Source organism: Paroedura picta, chromosome 4 (genome assembly GCF_049243985.1).
Source record: "Paroedura picta isolate Pp20150507F chromosome 4, Ppicta_v3.0, whole genome shotgun sequence".
Lineage (NCBI taxonomy): Eukaryota > Metazoa > Chordata > Lepidosauria > Squamata > Gekkonidae > Paroedura > Paroedura picta.
In genome coordinates, this window is record NC_135372.1 from 140,678,916 (window position 1) to 140,696,923 (window position 18,008).

At 48.1% G+C, this 18,008-nt stretch overlaps 1 protein-coding gene across 1 annotated transcript in view; it reads right to left on the reverse strand.

Moving 5' to 3' along the window:
• Positions 1–1,304: 1,304 nt before the first annotated feature.
• The window catches only part of OPRL1 (opioid related nociceptin receptor 1), a 50,354-nt gene continuing 33,650 nt past the window's right edge, over positions 1,305–18,008 (reverse strand). Inside the window, exons 3-4 of the mRNA XM_077335870.1 lie at positions 14,681–15,036; positions 1,305–9,029 (exon numbers count right to left, since the gene is read on the reverse strand). Of these exons, the coding sequence (XP_077191985.1) occupies positions 8,506–9,029; positions 14,681–15,036 (880 nt within the window). The 3' untranslated portion in view covers positions 1,305–8,505. The remainder of the gene's footprint in view (positions 9,030–14,680; positions 15,037–18,008) is intronic.

Consider the following 18,008-nt stretch of genomic DNA (forward strand, 5'->3'; position numbering starts at 1 on the left):
TGATGATCTCAAGGTCACCCAGCTGGCTGCATGTGGAGGAGCGGGAATCAGGCCCAGCTTGCCAGATTAGAAGCCGACACTCTTTACTACTACACCCCGCTAGCTACGACACTATCATGCAGCTGAGGGAACTGCTTCTTAAAGGAGAAGGACATAACTTAGGGATCCCCAGCCTTTTAAGACGGGAGTGACCCATGGAATTCTAACAGAATGCGGCAGGTGAGGGTTATCAGGTGACATCTGGCCACTGGCAGGGGATGTACGGAGGGACTGTCAAATCCAGTTTGGGGAATTCTTGGACATTTGCAGTTGGAGCCTGGGGAGGACGGGGACTTCAGTGGGTCACAGTGCCATAGAATCCCCCCTCCAAAGCATCCATTTTCTCCAGGGGAAACTGATCTCTGTAGTTTAGAGATGAGCTGCAATCCCCAGTTCCCATTTGGAGGATCATATCCATATTTGAGAAACTCCTGAAGATTTGAGGAGGGTAGAGAATGTAGGACACTCCCAACCCTATCACTCATCCTCTGTAATCTGTCACCCCCTTGAACCTTCACAGAATCAGCCTCTCTGTAATAGAATCATAGAACTATAGAGTTTTAGAAAGGACCTCCAGAGTCATTTAGTCCAACCCCCTGCAGAATGCAGGGAATTCACAACTACCTGCCCACCCACAGAGACGCCAATCACTTCCTCAGTTGATGCCCCCCCCCCAAAAAAAAACACCATAATCACTGGCCAGTCTGGCCTGAAAGAAATTTGCCTTCTGATCCCAAATGTCAGGTTGTTAGATTCCCTGCCATAAATTAGCCTGAGTTCTTCCATGACAGTTATATTGCTTGGCGCCTGGTTGCTCCAGGTCCTGTAATCATGCTAGCAGTAGAAAGTGAAATATATGTTGTTGTAACTCTTATCACTTGTTGAGGCCTCTCGGCTGGGCCTGCTTTTGCTATCAATTGTGCGGAACAGTCAAGGCCATGAGAATGTATCACTGTTTTTAATTGCTTGTGTCTCTTCTCTCCTTCTCCCCTCCCTTGGGAACTTTCAAGTTTTGGGCGGGAGAATCGTATTGATAAGTAGAAGCAAATCTGTACTCAAAGTCAGATTTGACTTCACCAGTCTTGATGCTTGTAGTACTTCTCAATAAAGCTTTCTTATTTTAAGAAGCTAGTTGTGAGTTCTTTCAACGCTTGACACCAAAGTAGCAAGCGGTGGGCATGAAGAAAGGGCCACAAGAGATAGCAATCCACAATCACCCCACAGCTTTCCAAGTACAAGATTTTATTTCTCTTAAAGCACAAGAATCTGCTCAGGAAAACGGCCATATATGCACAGGAACAGTCACAAAGCTCGATCGTATCGATGTCACAAACATTTCGGTAAATAAGAAGATTGCATTTCTACCAGCCCACCCATCGTGGCCTTTTTAAATTTCATAGGCACAGAGCAATAAAGCTATAGAATTGCTTCCCCTGAACACTCAGAGCTCAGCCGCCTGAATTTCCCACATGCCCACTGTAAATTCTACCAAATGCCATGAAAGCTGGCGGATCTGAAATTCAAATGGAGTATTTAAACGTTCGAGCATATAGATAAACACACACACGCACACACATATATAAAACCAAATACTTTCCTCTTCGTTGCGTGTTGCTAAATGAGGAAATCATTTGCTTCCCTTTATCCCATTGAGCTCAAGCTAGGGCACATGAGGTTGTCTTTGTTTGCTCCCCCAACGACCCTGTGAGGTAGATACGGACTCGAACCCAGATCTCTCCAATCAGTCCATTGGGGTGTTCATTATCACATACCGGCTTTCTAAAGGAATAAAGCAAAACTATACTGATATGTTCAAGGGCTGAAGGGTTTTTAGAATAAAATTGGGTAAAAAACACATCGTTAAATTCCCATAAAATCAAATCCATACTGGTTCAAATCCTGCCAAAGTTTAGCAGTTTTAGATATTAATTCCCGTAAAAGAAATTTAAGCATGTGCCTAAGATTTGTCAAGTAAAATCACCGGGATCTGAAAACAGGTAACTTCGGCAGAAAAGCTAGGCTCAGATGAGGAGACCATTTTCAGAGAGGGGCAGTTTAGAAACCCCATGAATGAATGAATGAATGAATGAATGAATGAATGAATGAATGAATGAATGAATGAATGAATGAATGAATGAATGAATGAATGAATGAATGAATGAATGAATGAGCGAGTCACTAGACTAGACTAGATTAGACTAGACTGCTTAGACTAGACTAGACTAGACTAGACTAGACTAGACTAGACTAGACTAGACTAGACTAGACTAGACTAGACTAGACTAGACTAGCAGTATCCTGCGGAATCCAGTTGGGCTGGCTGAAACAAAGCAGGACTTGAAGAGATATATCCTTTCCTTGCTTCCTGCAAGGCCCGAATCCCAGTTGTCTGCATAAGGTTGGTAGGCAGATGTCTGATTGTGAGGCTGCCAGAAGATGTAGCGACAGCCACAAGACTAAACAGGTGTAGGAGGGGATGAGATAGATTTATGGAGAATTAGTCCATTAATGGCTACTGGTCATGATAACTGATGGGAATATTCAGAGGACCTAATCCAAGAGTTCTCAACCAGGGTTTCATGAACCAGGGTTTTCCTGGCAGCCCTGGAAGGATTTTCTGAATGGGTGGGAGTGAATTTATATATATATATATATATATATATATATATATGTGGGGGGGGTGGGCGTGTGTGGGCGTGTGTGGGCGTGTGTGGGCGTGTGTGGGCGTGTGTGTGTGGGTGTGTGTGCGGGTGTGTGGGTGTGTATGTTTTAAATTTGTAAAACATTTATCGGGTGATATGACCATATATGGTCATGTCAACCTGCCCCCCCCCTCCCAAATGGCCAATGACAGGCCTGGAGGGGGTGGGAAGGGGAGTGGCCCCAGGTGGGCGTGTCCACAGCTCTGCTTCCCACCCATATTCTGCATGATTGCGCCACTTCTGAGGTTTCTCGAAGTCTGAAAATTGTTCCAGGAGTTTCTCGATGGTAGAAAAGATAAGAAAGGCTGTGATAAGACTTTGAATCCCAGAACCAGGAGACAACATCACGGGAAGGCCTCAGCTTCAATACCCTGTTATCCATCGCCCAGAGGAAGTGGTTGGCCACTGCATTAGGCAAGTTGCTGGACTAGAAAAGTCACTGGTCTGATCCAGCAGGGCTCTTTCTGATTTCTTATGAAGGCCTCGGCCTCTCTGCCCTGGTGTTGGCCCTCCAGAGGAACTGGCTGGCCCCTGTGTGAGACAGGAGGCTGGACTAGATGGACCCCTGGTCTGACCCAGCAGGGCTCTCCTGATGTTCTTAGGAAGGCCTCGGCCTCTCTGCCCTGTTGTTGGCCCTCCAGAGGAACTGGTTGGCCACTGTGTGAGACAGGAGGCTGGACTGGATGGACCCCTGGTCTGACCCAGCAGGGCTCTCCTGATGTTCTTAGGAAGGCCTCGGCCTCTCTGCCCTGTTGTTGGCCCTCCAGAAGAACTGGTTGGCCACTGTGTGAGACAGGAGGCTGGACTAGATGGACCCCTGGTCTGACCCAGCAGGGCTCTCCTGATGTTCTTAGGAAGGCCTTAGCCTCTCTGCCCTGTTGCTGGCCCTCCAGAGGAACTGGTTGGCCACTGTGTGAGACAGGAGGCTGGACTAGATGGACCCCTGGTCTGACCCAGCAGGGCTCTTCTGAGGTTCTTATGAAGGCCATGACATCTGTTCCCTGTTAGCCATCCAGAGGAATAGAGATAGGATGTTGGACTGGATGGACGACTGGTCTGATCCAGCAGGACCCTTCTGATGTCCTCATGAACCTTGCTGGGTTACTGTGAGCCTGGTCTTATCGTTCCTACTTCGCAGGTTTGTTGTGCAGGGGGATGAGGTAGCTCTACCAACTGTACTTAGACTGCAAGTACCTTGGCAGGGCTAAACCTACATAGCCCCAAGCAGTTTCAGGTGTACTATTATTATCATCATTGTTGTTACACGGCAGACCGATTCTGTCAGGAGGGGTCCCTTTCAGCTGTCCCCAGAGCGCCTGCCTATTCAGGTCCCTTGAGTCAGACGAAAACGGATCCTGACTGGACCCAACAAAAACTACTACTACTAATAATACTACTACTGCAACTAAGAATAACGTTACCCCGCATTCCCAGGAGAAAGAGCAAGGAATAAAACCAACAAATGTTATCATTAACCGTGGGTCTACTCTCTGGTGAGGAAATTGCTCGGTCGCGGCTTGTCCCCACATGCTGCTTTCAGCTTTGCCATTTGCTTCAGAAATTAGCAAGGGACCTTAACAGCTTACTGGCAGGGCGCCCATACCCTTTCCCCCAGCTGTTCTTGAAACAGGCTGTTCCTTTCTCTCAGCCTCTCCAGCGAACTTCAAGTACTTCACATCTCTGCTCAAACCGTGGCTCACCAAATGTCCATGGACAACAATTCCCATAATCCCTTGTTGGCATATGCCCTGGCAGGGGCTCATGGGAACTGCAGCCCATGGACATCTGAAGAGCCACAGTTTGGCCACACCTGATTCTATAGGATGGCCACTTCTCCCAGAGCCCCACCACAAAACATGAGGCCTGTGAAGCAAGGCAGAAGAGGTGCTCTGGTTCGGCCTCACTTGGAGTACGGTGTTCAGTTTGGGGCACCCCAGTTGAAGAGGGATGTTGACAAACTGGAGCGTGGCCAGAGGAGGGCAACAAAGATGGTGAGGGGTTTGGAGACCAAGACATATGAAGAAAGGCTGAGGGAGCTTGGTCTGTTTAGCCTGGAGAGGAGACGACTGAGAGGGGATCTGATAACCATCTTCAAGTATTTAAAAGGCTGCCATGTAGAGGATGGAGCAGAGTTGTTCTCTCTTGCCCCGGAGGGACGGACCAGAACAAATGGGATGAAATTAATGCAAAAGAAATTCCGTCTAAACCTCCGGAAGAAGTTCCTGACAGTTCGAGCGGTTCCTCAGTGGAACGGGATCGATCCCAGAGATCAGTTTCTCAAAGAGTCTCTTGCCTTATTGTTTGTGCCAGAGAGGAAGACCAACCTTGTCAGAACGCATCTGAAGGATCAGAATCACGCAGGGCTGGTACCACCAAGGGTCATCCAGTCCAGCCCCCCCAACTTCTCGGGGACTCAAAAATCACCCATGCCCATCAGGCGCTCATCCAATCCCCTCCTAAAAACTACCAAAAAAGGAGAGTCCACCAACCTCTGAGGCAGCTTATTCCATCTATGAACAGCCCTCGCCATCAGAAAATGCTTGATAATATATCAGTGGAACCTCCTTTCTCGTAATTTGAATCCATCGCTCCTAGTCGGGGGCCTAGTCTGCACACAAAGGATAATGCACTTTCAATGCACTTTAGAAGTAGATATTCCTGTTCTGCACTGGAAAATCCAGCTACCAAAGCACATTGAAAGTGCATTATCCTATGTGTGCAGACTAAGCTCTGGTCTCTAAAGCTGCTCTAAGCAGGTTGGCTGCCCCCCTCTTGACCAAGTCTCGCTTTTACAGAGTTCAACACAGCTATCCTTCCACCCCTGGCCCTCCTCTTCTCCAAGCTACACTGGCCCAACTTCCCATGCACCGTAAGGTGACCAGACTGTCCCACTTTTGGAGGGACATCTTGGGGGCACCTGGCAAATTGTCCTTATGTTGAAATTAAATATATATATTACAATACTATTTTTTGCATTCTATGCATCCTGTGAAACTTTTTGTTGCTCCATATAGACCAACTTTTTAATCAAGAACCCCCCCTCCCCCCCCCGGTCAATGGTGTCCCGCTTTACTAATGTTAAAATCTGGCCACCTTAACCAAGTGGCAACCCGGAAGGTCATGTGACATCACCGAGGGGCTCTATTGGCTGGAGCAAATGGGTGGCTGATGAATTGACAACGATTCTGCATAAGGCACAAGATTAAGGTTGACAACTCTGGGTTTAAAAATGCCTGGATTTTTGGGAGAGGAGCCTGAAGGGGGTGGGCTTTCAGGAGGGAAGGGTGGGATTCTAGAGGGTGACAGTGGCATTGATGCTGCCCTCCAAGCCACCCTCTCTTCCTTGATAAGTAATCTCTGCCATGAGCAGGTCAGTGGTAATTCTATGCCTCGCCCTGGCATTGAAAGTGGTAATTAAGGCTTCTTTCTGCCCCTGCCAGGGTGGTGTCATGGTTAAAAGCAGCGTTTTTTTCATCTGACGAGCCAGGTTTGGTGCCCTGCTTCTCCATATGCAGCCAGCTGGGTGACCTTAGTCCAGTCACAGTCCTGATAGTGTTGTTCTGGCCGAGCAGGAATCTCAAGGCTCTCTCAGCCTCAGCTGCCTCACAGGGTGTCTGTTGTGGGGAGAGGAAAGGGAAGGCGACTGTAAGCCACTTTGAGACTCCTTCGAGTAGAGAAAAGTGGAATATAAGAACCAACTCTTCTTCTTCTTCTTCAGTAATCTCAGGGCTCTCTCAGCCTCACCGCCCTCACAGGGTGTCTGTTGTGGGGAGAGGAAAGGGAAGGCGACTGTAAGCAGCTTTGAGACTTCTTTGGGTAGAGAAAAGCGGCATATAAGAACCAACTCTTCTTCTTCTTCAGTAATCTCAGGGCTCTCTCAGCCTCACCCAACTCACAGGGTGTCTGTTGTGGGGAGAGGAAGGGAAGGTGACTGTAAGCCGCTTTGAGACTCCTTCGAGTAGAGAAAAGCGGCAGATAAGAACCAACTCTTCTTCTTCTTCAGTAATCTCAGGGCTCTCTCAGCCTCACCCACCTCACAGGGTGTCTGTTGTGGGGAGAGGAAAGGGAAGGTGAATGGAAGCCGCTTTGAGCCTCCTTTGGGTAGAGAAAAGCGGCATCTAAGAACCAACACTTCTTCTTCTGCTCTCCTGAAAGTATTCACCCTTCCCCCAAATGATAAGCAAAAAAAAAAAAAAAGTTGGTTTTCCTTTAAGTTTTTCTGAACCTGTACAAATCCACTGATCTGTGACTAAAACATGCAAATGTTTTTGATCAGAGTTTTCCCCCTTGAACACTTGGTGCAAAAAAACATCACCTCCTTTACCACTCCTTCTGTCAAGTCTTTAAAGCACGCACGCACCCCCACGCACACTTACACACACGCACAAACAATATTTTCGTTACAGAAAGCTGGCGGGATAACAACTATTTCTCCGGATATTGGAAGCTGGGGATAAACAAGAGGAGAAAGCCGCTAGATTCACATTCCTCGACGAATAGATCAGTCTCTGTCAAAAGATTGGCCGGACCAAATGGAATCACGTTGTGATCCACTGCAACCATGCTCCTGTTGGCCTGCATGCTCCCAAGACCCTTGGAACGACCTGCCCAGGATAAAACTGAAACATTTGTTCTTTGCATTATTAAGACGTACGGAATTCATTTCATTGACTAAACGCGGCATCTCGGGTTTCCATCGGGAAACCTGCTTGGTAGCTGCACAGCAATATGAAACAGCAATTAGGCTTAAAGAGCAATCTGTGTCCCTCTCCTTGGAGACATGATGCGCATAGGTGCATCCGCCACAGTCTGTCATTGGAGAGTGGGGGGGGGGAGTAACGACCAGCTCTTCACTTCTCATTCCTTCTGAGGCTGTTGCGTGAAATTATGCTTTGTCTCCCCGATTTTATCCCTCGATTTTATTCCGGTCAGGTTCCCCCGTGACCGTCACTGCTGCACTGCGTAAAAACCTTCCGACAAGCATTAATCAACGTGGCTAACATTTGAAACTGTGGTCCCTGCCAATGCTCCGTGTCAACCTCTGCGTCATCAAAGGAAGGACGTTGGCGCATATGCACAGGTTCTGGGTTTTTTTTTTAAAGTGCAACGGATCATGTACCCCAACCTCCCTTGTCTGTTCTGGCGCACCTATGCACTTCAAAGAGCCGAAAGCATGAAAGAAAGTCTCTGGGCCTCATTGTTGGCAGGCAAAGATGCGTGGTTCATTTCTTCTCCTCCTCCACAATGATTTGGGGAATTGTTCTCTCTTGCTGCCGTTCCGTGCTTCAGATCCAACAACGCTCGGTTTCGGAGTGTGCCAGAAATTCCCAAGCACCTCCTCTCCAACCAACAGTGTCTAGCGATCCGTTGAAGCATCTCCGGCTGTACGAGCAATCAATGTTCTCTTCACTCTGCCGCTTCCCGGCTTGTCACGACGGTCGCCACAAAGCCCATCGAGAGCCAAGCTCGGCTGTGACTCATTCCGAGCACATGGCAAAGACTTGGAAAGCGTCCAGCGTCCAGTGGCCCACGTGACACGGTGTCCAAAGAGAAGGGAACGTGTCAATCCGAGGTCCACTGGCTCAATTTTGTTTGTCCCGGAAGGGTGAAGTTTTAACAGGCTCCTCCTCCCCATGCGCCAGCGAGTCTCCAATTCTCAGTCACAAATGCATCTCTATCAGAGAGCCGTTATCTGGGTTAGCTCCGACGTGGGCGTCGTCGGGCTCTGCTGGCTGACCGGCACCATGGGGATTTCCACGCCTAGTCATGCCGGATTGTTAGTCCCGTCTGAGTTCTTGCAGGCGTAGGCCACGTCCTTGGCGATGCTGCACATCCGGTTGGACATCTGGAGCTCTTTCCGGAAGGCGGACGGGAAGCAGAACTTCTTGAAGCACGTCTTGAAGTTCTCGTCCAGGAAAGCGTAGAGGACGGGGTTCAAGCTGCTGTTGGCATACCCCAGCGCGGTACAAAAGCACAGGATGGTGAGGTTGACCTCGTTGTCGGTCTTGACGCCGAGGCACCGGACCAAGACGAAGATCTGGACGGGGGTCCAGCAGACGACGAAGACGGCCACCACCACGAGGACCATGCGAGTGATGCGCCGGAGGTTCCGGTCCTTCTCCTTCGATCCGGAAAGGACGCGGACGTTCTTCAGGCGCCGGATCATGAGGCTGTAGCAAATGGTGATGATCATGACGGGGATCATGAAGGAGAAGAGGAAGATGCAGATGCCGAACACTGGGTCCCAGTAGTCTGCCGGGTCGGGGAGCCGGATGAGGCAGTCGATATCTGCGGAGACAAGACGGGCAGGATGTGTTTTCAATAAGGTAACATCCCTTCCTTTCAAGCCAGACCAAAGACTCAAGACTTTGGTCGCAAACCACCCTGAGCCTGCTTGCAGGGATGGCGGAATGGAAATAAATTAATCGTCATCCTCAATTATTTTTAGCCCGCCCTAACCCTAAGGCTCCAGGTGGCTACTGACATAAATGTAAACATTATTGTTATTGTTATTGTTATTGTTATTGTTATTGTTATTGTTATTGTTATTGTTATTGTTATTGTTATTGTTATTGTTATTGTTATTGTTATTGTTATTGTTATTGTTATTGTTATTGTTATTGTTATTGTTATTGTTATTGTTATTGTTATATTCGTTTCCTGCCACTTCCACAAGGCTCGTGGCAGGTTACAGAAAGTCCTACTAAAAACCCCATTCAAACCCATTAAAATGGACAATTAACAATACAGTAAGAACATAGCAGTAACACATGGCGGAACCCCTAACCCATCCCCCACCCTACTTCAAGAAGGAGGAGGGAGGAGAGACAGGAATCACAGATGGAGTTTGACATCAGGGGGACCGTACTGATCTTCCTACACTGCCCCAGCTTCAATCGTAGACCTGGCGGAAGAGCTCTGTTTTAAAGGCCCTGCGGAACGTTGAAAGGTCCCGCAGGGTCCGTAGCTCTTCCGGGAGCTCATTCCACCAGGTCTGTGCCAGGACCGAGAAGACCCTGGCCCTGGTTGAGGCTAGGCATGTTTCTTTGGGGGCAGGAATTCATTCATTCATTCATTCATTCATTCATTCATTCATTCATTCATTCATTCATTCATTCATTCATTCATATTTCAATTTACATAATGGCCCCTCTCGAATGCTGGCTCCGGGCCGTTTACAACATGATAAATACATTAAAACATGCATCATAAAAGAGTAAAATTATTCAATTAAAACCGTAGGATAACTACAATTCCCAATTCCGCACAGCCCACTTGCTGATATTAGATCCTTCCAATCTTATTTGTTCCAAGGGGAGCTCTTCTGGGGGTTTTATGAGAGGAGGCCAAGAAGTTGTTAAACTGCAGATCTTTCATTGGCCCCAACCAACAGCGGGAGCTCCTGAAGGGCCCGCAGGTCTTCCGGGAGCTCATTCCACCAGGCTGGGGCCAGGACTGAAAAGAACCTTGTTGAGGCCAAGTATACATCTTGGGGGTCTACAGTCAAATTGAGACACATGTGGCAGTTTTTTTTTACTGTTGCAGAGTTTATCTGCCCCTTAAAGTGCAAGTCAACAGCTCATATAGTTATGGAAGCAAGCATGAGATGAGGGAATCTCCCCTCCCCCACCCCAATAGTAATAGTGAAAACAAGCTGTGGTTTTATACCCTGCTTTTTTACTACCTGAGGGCATCTCAAAGTGGCTTACAACCACCTTCCTCCCCCTGCAAAAGACACTCTGTGAGGTAGGTGGGACTGAGCGAGCTCTGAAAGAACTGCTCTGCAAGAACAGTTCTAGCAGGACTATATCTTGCCCACGGTCACCCAGCTGGCTGCATGTGGAGGAGTGGGGAATCAAACCCAGTTCTCCAGATTAGCGGCCATTGCTGTTATCCACTACGCCAGCTTTCAAGAGTTTAACAGCAGAAGTATTTTGTGCTCTGTATCATCCTGCCCCCTGTAATGCTACTTTTTTTACATGTTCTCAGTGATATAGCAAGACAGTGTGATATAGTGCCAGGGTACTTGTTTATCTCTCATACAGCATGTGTGTCATGCGGCCAGGAGATTTGAGGATTGTCAGGTAGCCAGGTAAAAGATGTTCAAAGGTGGTTTGCACTGCCTGCCTCCATTTCATGGCCCTTCTGCTCCTTGGAGGTCTCCCATCCAAAAACTTGTCAGGGTCGACCCTGCTTAGCTTCCCAGTTCTGAAGAGATTGGGCTCACCTGGGCTATCCAGGGCAGGGCAGCCTCAGGGTAGAACCCAGGCGACCCAGTTTCAGACTTTCCAGTTGAGAAGTCTATCCTAAAAAATGTGTCCTAAGAATCCCTGCCCCGCAAGTGTCCCGTAGTTTGTCTGGAAATCGCTTTTTTTTCTGATGCAGATGTAATGCACTCTCTATGCAGAATAAGACAAGACCTGAGAGTGGTGGTCCTAGACATTACATATCTTAGAAGGTGGGCTCCAAAAAGAAACACTATACTAGTATTGGTTGGGGCTACACCTAACAGATTTCCTTTGACCACCCAACTATCCTTCATAATTGGTTTTAGAGAAGAGTGCATTATTTAATATCATTGACCACCGAGGAAGACCCAGTAGGGTCAAAACACATTTGGTCTCTTCATGTGCTGCTAGATCTATATAGATTTTAAAAATTGTTTTTAACCTAATATTGGTGCTCTTGAATGAAGATTCGTTATCATTTTTATATTGTTTTATAGCTCAACTTTTGACTGCCTGACTTTGTTCAGGTTGGGTTTCTGTTCCCTTTTTGATTTTGCATGGAAATAGTTATCCAACATGTTTGGACCAATATATTAGATTCTCAATGTGGCCCAGTCTGTGGATACTTAAATCCACACACTGGGGATATGAAGAAATAAGACAGCAAAGTCTATAAATCTGAACGAAGCCCCGGGTTTGCAGGAGAATCTGGAATCTACAAAAAAAAAATCAGTTGAGAGGGTTAAGTCCACTAGAAAGGATAAAAAGAGAGCGAACTTAGATGGAAGACCACCAGCTGTGACGACCCCTCCCACCCCAAAATGCTCACTCAGCCCTAAACTCACTGGGCAATCATGGACAATGGCTTTCTTTCTTTCTCTGCCTAACCTATCGCACAGCGGGAAGCAAATGCTGGCAGGGGCTCATGGGAATTGTAGTCCATGAACATCTGGAGGACCACAGGTTGACTTCTCCTGATCTAGTCTATGCAGGACACTCACTATGCAGGATACTCACATCCCAATTGCTCATCTACTGTAACCTGCCACCCCCTTGAGCCTTCACAGGATCAGCCTCTCCATCGGAGGGGGTGACAGAGAGACAGACAGATACATATTCCTGCTTCTGAATGGATTCAGCCATCGTGTTGCTTTAACTGTGTTCAGCCTCATCTGCCAACAGGCTGCAGTGGCATGAATCACTGGTCTTACACGGCACCGCTGAGAATCTTCCCTTTCTCCTTAATTCCCCAAACTGTTTGGGGACCTTGAGTCATATGTCACCGTCGGTATTAAATCCCCACCAAACCCATGTAAACCCAAGATTAGCTGGAATTATTTCACACTTGGCAAGCGGGCGGAAAAGAAAACATGGGCCCCGGGAGCCTTGTAGGGGAAGCGCTGAGAACATGTCGCAGAGAAGTCTGGTTTTGTCATTTGTGGTAAGACAAGGGCTGGGGGAAGGCAAGCGGGAAGAGTTTTACATCCTTAGCTGTGGGATTGTTTTACGGATCAGCAAAAGCTCTGGGACCCCATGGAGTGAATCATAGAATCATAGAATCATAGAATCATAGAGTTGGAAGGGGCCATAGAGGCCATCTAGTCCAACCCCCTGCTCAATGCAGGATCAGCCCTAAGCATCCTAAAGCACCCAAGAAAAGTGTGCATCCAGCCTTTGCTTGAAGACTGCCAGTGAGGGGGAACTCACCACCTCCTTAGGCAGCCTATTCCACTGCTGAACTGAGTGGTTTAGGTCTCCATTGTGAGAGACAGTCCAAGAAAGATTTTTCAGATTAGAACAGTTTTTCTCAACCTGGGGGTCGAGACCCCTTTGGAGGTCGAACAACCCTTTCACAGGGGCTGCGGCAGGGCAATCAGCTTGGCCGGGGGGGGGGGGTGCCATCCACACAACAGTCTTGGAGGGTAGATCGAGATAGAGCGTTCATCTGTCTGGAGCAACGGAAAAGAGCGAGATCGGCATGCTGGGACAAGAGGTAGAACTGAACTGAGAAACCCCGGGAAAAAATAATTTATATACAGTCCTGAACCACGGATCTTCACGCCATTGGTCAGTTTTGGTTTAATTTCTGTTAAAGAACCCTTGCGTAATTTTATGGTTGGGGGTCCCCACAACATGAAGGACTGTATTAAAGGGTCGTGGCATTAAGAAGGTTGAGAACCACTGGATTAGAAGGTTTCCGAAAGCCATGTCTGTGGTTCACAAATACTATGCCCATTCCAAATTACAACCTATGCTCCTCCTGCGAGGAATCGAATTGCCTCAGTGTTTGCTCTCTCCAGCTTCCTGTCCCACCATTTCCCCTTCCTTCCCAAAGTCAGAAAGAGGGAGACCAGGAGAAACAATTAGTGTATAAGACAGTAGGCCAGGCTTCAACATTTCTGGAGCAGGTTGCCGGATCTGGGTCGGGAAATGCCTGAAGGTTTGGGAGGGTGGGGCCTGAGGAGGGCAGGTTTTGAGGAAGGGAGAGACCTCAGTGGGGTGTGACACTCTAGAGTTCACCATCCAAACCAGTCATATGTTCCAGGGGAACTGGTACTGGTTGCCTGGAGAACAGTTGTGACCTTGAAAGATCTCCAGGGGTCACTTAGGGACCCTGTTTATAGAGCAGGAGTGGCCATACCGTGGCTCTTCAGATGTCCATGGATTACAATGCCCATGAGCCCATGCCAGCACTGGCAGGACCCTTGGGAATTATAGGACATCTAGAGAACCACAATTTGACCAGTCTTGTTATAGAGGCTTGGGTGGGAGACCTCTTCCTCTCTGCTGACCCTCCCTGCTGCCTGTCTGCTAGGTGATAGGTCAAAACGTTTGGGAGAAATGTGGGGGGAGCAATCAGCATTTACAATGATGCCACAATGTCATTTTTTTATTATTACTTTTTAACTTTATCAGTAACTTTAGTAATAATACACAATGTCATTTCCGATGGGAGACAGTGATGGCGAGCAACATTCTAGCATTCACTTAGAACTCTATGGTCAAACCAAAGAGATTTGGGTGGATGCCAGAGCAACTCCACAAAGTTGTCACTGCCAAGTCACACCAGAAGTAATGGTGTGATATCACTGTCTAGGAAGGATGCCAACCTCCAGGCGTCAGCGATAGGTTCACCCAGAGAAAGCAGACTCTATGGCATTTTACCCTGCCGAGGTCCCTCCCCAACCATCCAATCTCCAGGTATTACTTATATTTTCACATTAAAAGGCATCCTATTAACCAACCCTTCTGCCTGTAATATTGAAAAGTTGCTACTGTCAGAAGTATCTAAGAAATATCCATTAATTTAAAGGAAGGATGGGCAGTTGTAAGCCACTTTGAGACTCCTTTGGGTAATAAAAAGCAGGATACAGAAAACCTCCTCTTCTTTGATTAAATTAATACTATTTTCACCTTAAAAGACATCCTATGAACCAACGCTTCTGCCTGTCGTATTGAAAAGTCGCTACTACGGTGATGTATGACCACAAACCCTGACCTTTCGTGGCTTGCTCCACCACTTACGGCAGCCATTTTATGGCTGGTTCCAACTTTTGTACGGCGGCCATTTTGCGTCCGTGCCCACCGTCCAGTTTCAGAGTTTAAAAATGACCGCAGGCTCAAAAAGGTTGGGGACCCCCGATGGAGACCAAGTTAAGAACTCAGCTTCCACGATTCACCACGAATTCTCGTGACCGGCACATTACTGACCGCCATTTTCGTTTTCGGTAGATCCCATCACCATCACGGGGATGCCGAAGACGGACGCCAAGGCCCAGATGCAGACGTTGACGACTTTGGCCTTGTGAGGGGTGCGGATGTCCAGGGCCTTGATGGGGTGGCAGATGGCGATGTATCGGTCCACGCTCATCATCGTCAGGGTGAAGGTGCTGGTGAACATGTTGTAGTAGTCGATGGCGATGGCGATCTTGCAGAGCGCGTTCCCGAACGGCCAGGACCCCAGGAAGGTGTCAGTGCCTTGGAAGGGCAAGGTCATCAGGCACAGAGTATCCGCCAGGGCCAAGTTGAAGATGTAAATGTTGGTCGCCGTCTTCATCTTGGTGAATCTAGAACAAAGGGAGGAGGCAAGGAAGGGGAGATGGATGAAAGCCAAGCAGAGGTCCTATATTCAAAGAGGACTTTCCAGGTTTGTTTGCTTATTATTAGATTTATTCCACGCCACTCCTGAAGCTGGCTCATGGCGGGTTACAGTGGTGCTTCATAAAAACCCAATGAAACCCCATTAAAACAGGACACCCCAAAATACAACTCAACAAACACTTGCATAATGTTATGGTGGGGAGTCACCACAACATGAGGAGCTGTGTTAAAGGGGGACAACAAAATCAGAGTCCAGTTGCACCTTTAAGACCAACAAAGATTTATTCAAGGCGCGAGCTTTCGAGTGCAAGCACCCTTCGTCAGTTAAAGGGTGTTAAAGGGTCGCAGCATTAGGAAGGTTGAGAACCACTGGCCTGGAGGATTTGTAAGGGTATGATTCTATGGGGATTTCATTGTATGGTAAAGGTAAAGGTAAAGGTAAAGGTAAAGGTAAAGGTAAAGGTATCCCCTGTGCAAGCACCGGGTTATATCTGACCCTTGGGGTGACGCCCTCTAGTGTTTTCTTGGCAGACTCAATACGGGGTGGTTTGCCAGTGCCTTCCCCAGTCATTACCGTTTACCCCCCAGCAAGCAAGCTGGGTCCTCATTTTACCGACCTCGGAAGGATGGAAGGCTGAGTCGACCTTGAGCCGGCTGCTGGGATCGAACTCCCAGGCTCATGGGCAGAGCTTTCAGACTGCATGTCTGCTGCCTTACCTCTCTGCACCACCGGAGGCTCTTTAGTATGTTAGGAATGTTGAAATGTTTGGACGTTTGATGGGATGTTTGTATCTGATGTGAACCGCCACGAGCCAGCTTGCTGGGAGCGGCGGTCTATAAACGTAATTCATAAATGAATAATAAATTAATCAAAACTGTCCTCAAAATTAAAACAGCATAAAATAACTCTATAGCGGCACCATGACGGCGCTCGTAGCGATGGCTAACAAGCCCGGCTCCTTGGTGCTGAGTCCAAGCCAGCAGAGGGGTGGCTTTGCTCAAAGGAGGGGCCCTGGATGGTCTTTAAATCCTTCTCCTGGCCTCAACCAAACGCCTGGTGGAAGAGCCCCGTCTATCAGGCCGAGCAAAACTGAGCCAGTTCTGTCAGATGCATTCCCAACTGCGGAACCTGAAAGGTTTTTATACAAGCTCCCCTTCCCCTCTCACTCAACACAGATATTTGAAAGCATTCCGTTACCGCTTGTTATGGCTAGGAGCAGGGAAGGGGAAGGGGTGGGACGTTAGTCATTGAATTCCAACCAGGACATATTGAAGAAGGAGGAGGAGGAGGAGGCTGAGAAGAAGAAGAAGAAGAAGAAGAAGAAGAAGAAGAAGAAGAAGAACAAGAACAAGAACAAGAAGAACAAGAAGAACAAGAAGAAGAAGAAGAACAAGAACAAGAACAAGAACAAGAACAAGGAGGAGGAGGAGGAGGAGGAGGAGGAGGAGAAGAATTATATCCCAGTACTAACTAGGGTTGACCATGCTTCGCTCCATGAAATTGGAAAAGATTCGGTGAGCCTGGGTCATTCAGGTGAGGACCCGTTTGCCTGCCCTACAATTTTAATTTTGGGCTGCGTGTTAAGGCAGCAAAGGCCTGCAAAGAGTAACAGGCTTCACAGAATCATAGAATCATAGAATCATAGAGTTGGAAGGGACCTCATGGGTCATCTAGTCCAACCCCCTGCACTATGCAGGACAATGAGGAACTCCCTTCAGTGAGGAACTGCCAATGATGATTGGGTTTTTCTTTTCTTTTCTTTTTTTTTTTTTGAATCTCTATATTGAAGTCTGCAAAGTCCCAGAAAAATTCAGTTCCAGTTTGCAAAACCCCAAATGAATAAAGAACTGGAATTTGCATCGCAATCCTGCTGGAAGAAGAAAGGATCGTCCCGTTTAAAAAAGAAAAAAGAAAATTTCATGTCTTAGGACAGTGTTCCAGGTTGGAAATGGGAGCCAGCCAAATCCAAAAGGAGAACCAGCCTCTTCCCTGTAACATCAGAACGCAGGAAGCATGGATGAGTCACAAAGCCCATTTGCAAACTCAACAGAGCTGCTGCATTTGGCTGGGGGGAGAGGCGCACTTCCGCGGCAGCAAACATGAGCCGCATGGACAAGAGCTCGGCTTCAGACGCCGCCACCTGCGGCTAAAAGGATTTCGGGTCGCAGGGCTGCCAAGATGTTTTGGTGCGGCGTACAGTGACCGGGCAAATTCATTTGCAAGAAACAGAGGGCCCCCGGCTCAGTGGGAGGGCTTCTGCCTGGCACAAGCACGCAAAAGGTCCCAGGTTCAATCCCCAGCATCTCCGGTTAAAAGGACCAGGCAGGAGGGGATGGGAAAGACCACAGCCTGAGACCCTGGAGACCTTTGGAGAGGTGCTGAGCTCAGGGACAGAGCCTGTGCTTGGCATGCACAAGGTCCCAGATTCAATCCCTTGCATGTCCAGTTAAAAGGACCAGGCAGGAGGGGTTAGGAAAGACCTTGACCTGAGACCCTGGACAGTGGCTGACAGTCCAAGTTGACAATATTGACTCGGATAGTTCTGAGAAAACAGGGGTTCCCAAAGTGGGCAGTAACACCCCCCCCTCGCAGGCAGTGGAAGGATCGAGGGGGGCAGTGAGGAATTGGGGGGCAGCACGGGGGCAGCTCTCTGACTCTTCCAGCTGCCCTATGAAGATAGGTTGAGGGACTTGGGAATGTTCAGCCTGGAGAAAAGGAGGTTGAGAGGGGACATGATAGCCCTCTTTAAGTATTTGAAAGGTTGTCACTTGGAGGAGGGCAGGATGCTGTTTCTGTTGGCTGCAGAGGAAAGGACATGCAGTAATGGGTGTAAACTACAAGTACAACGATATAGGCTAGATATCAGGAAAAAAATTTCACAGTCAGAATAGTCCAGCAGTGGAATAGGCTGCCTAAGGAGGTGGTGAGCTCCCCCTC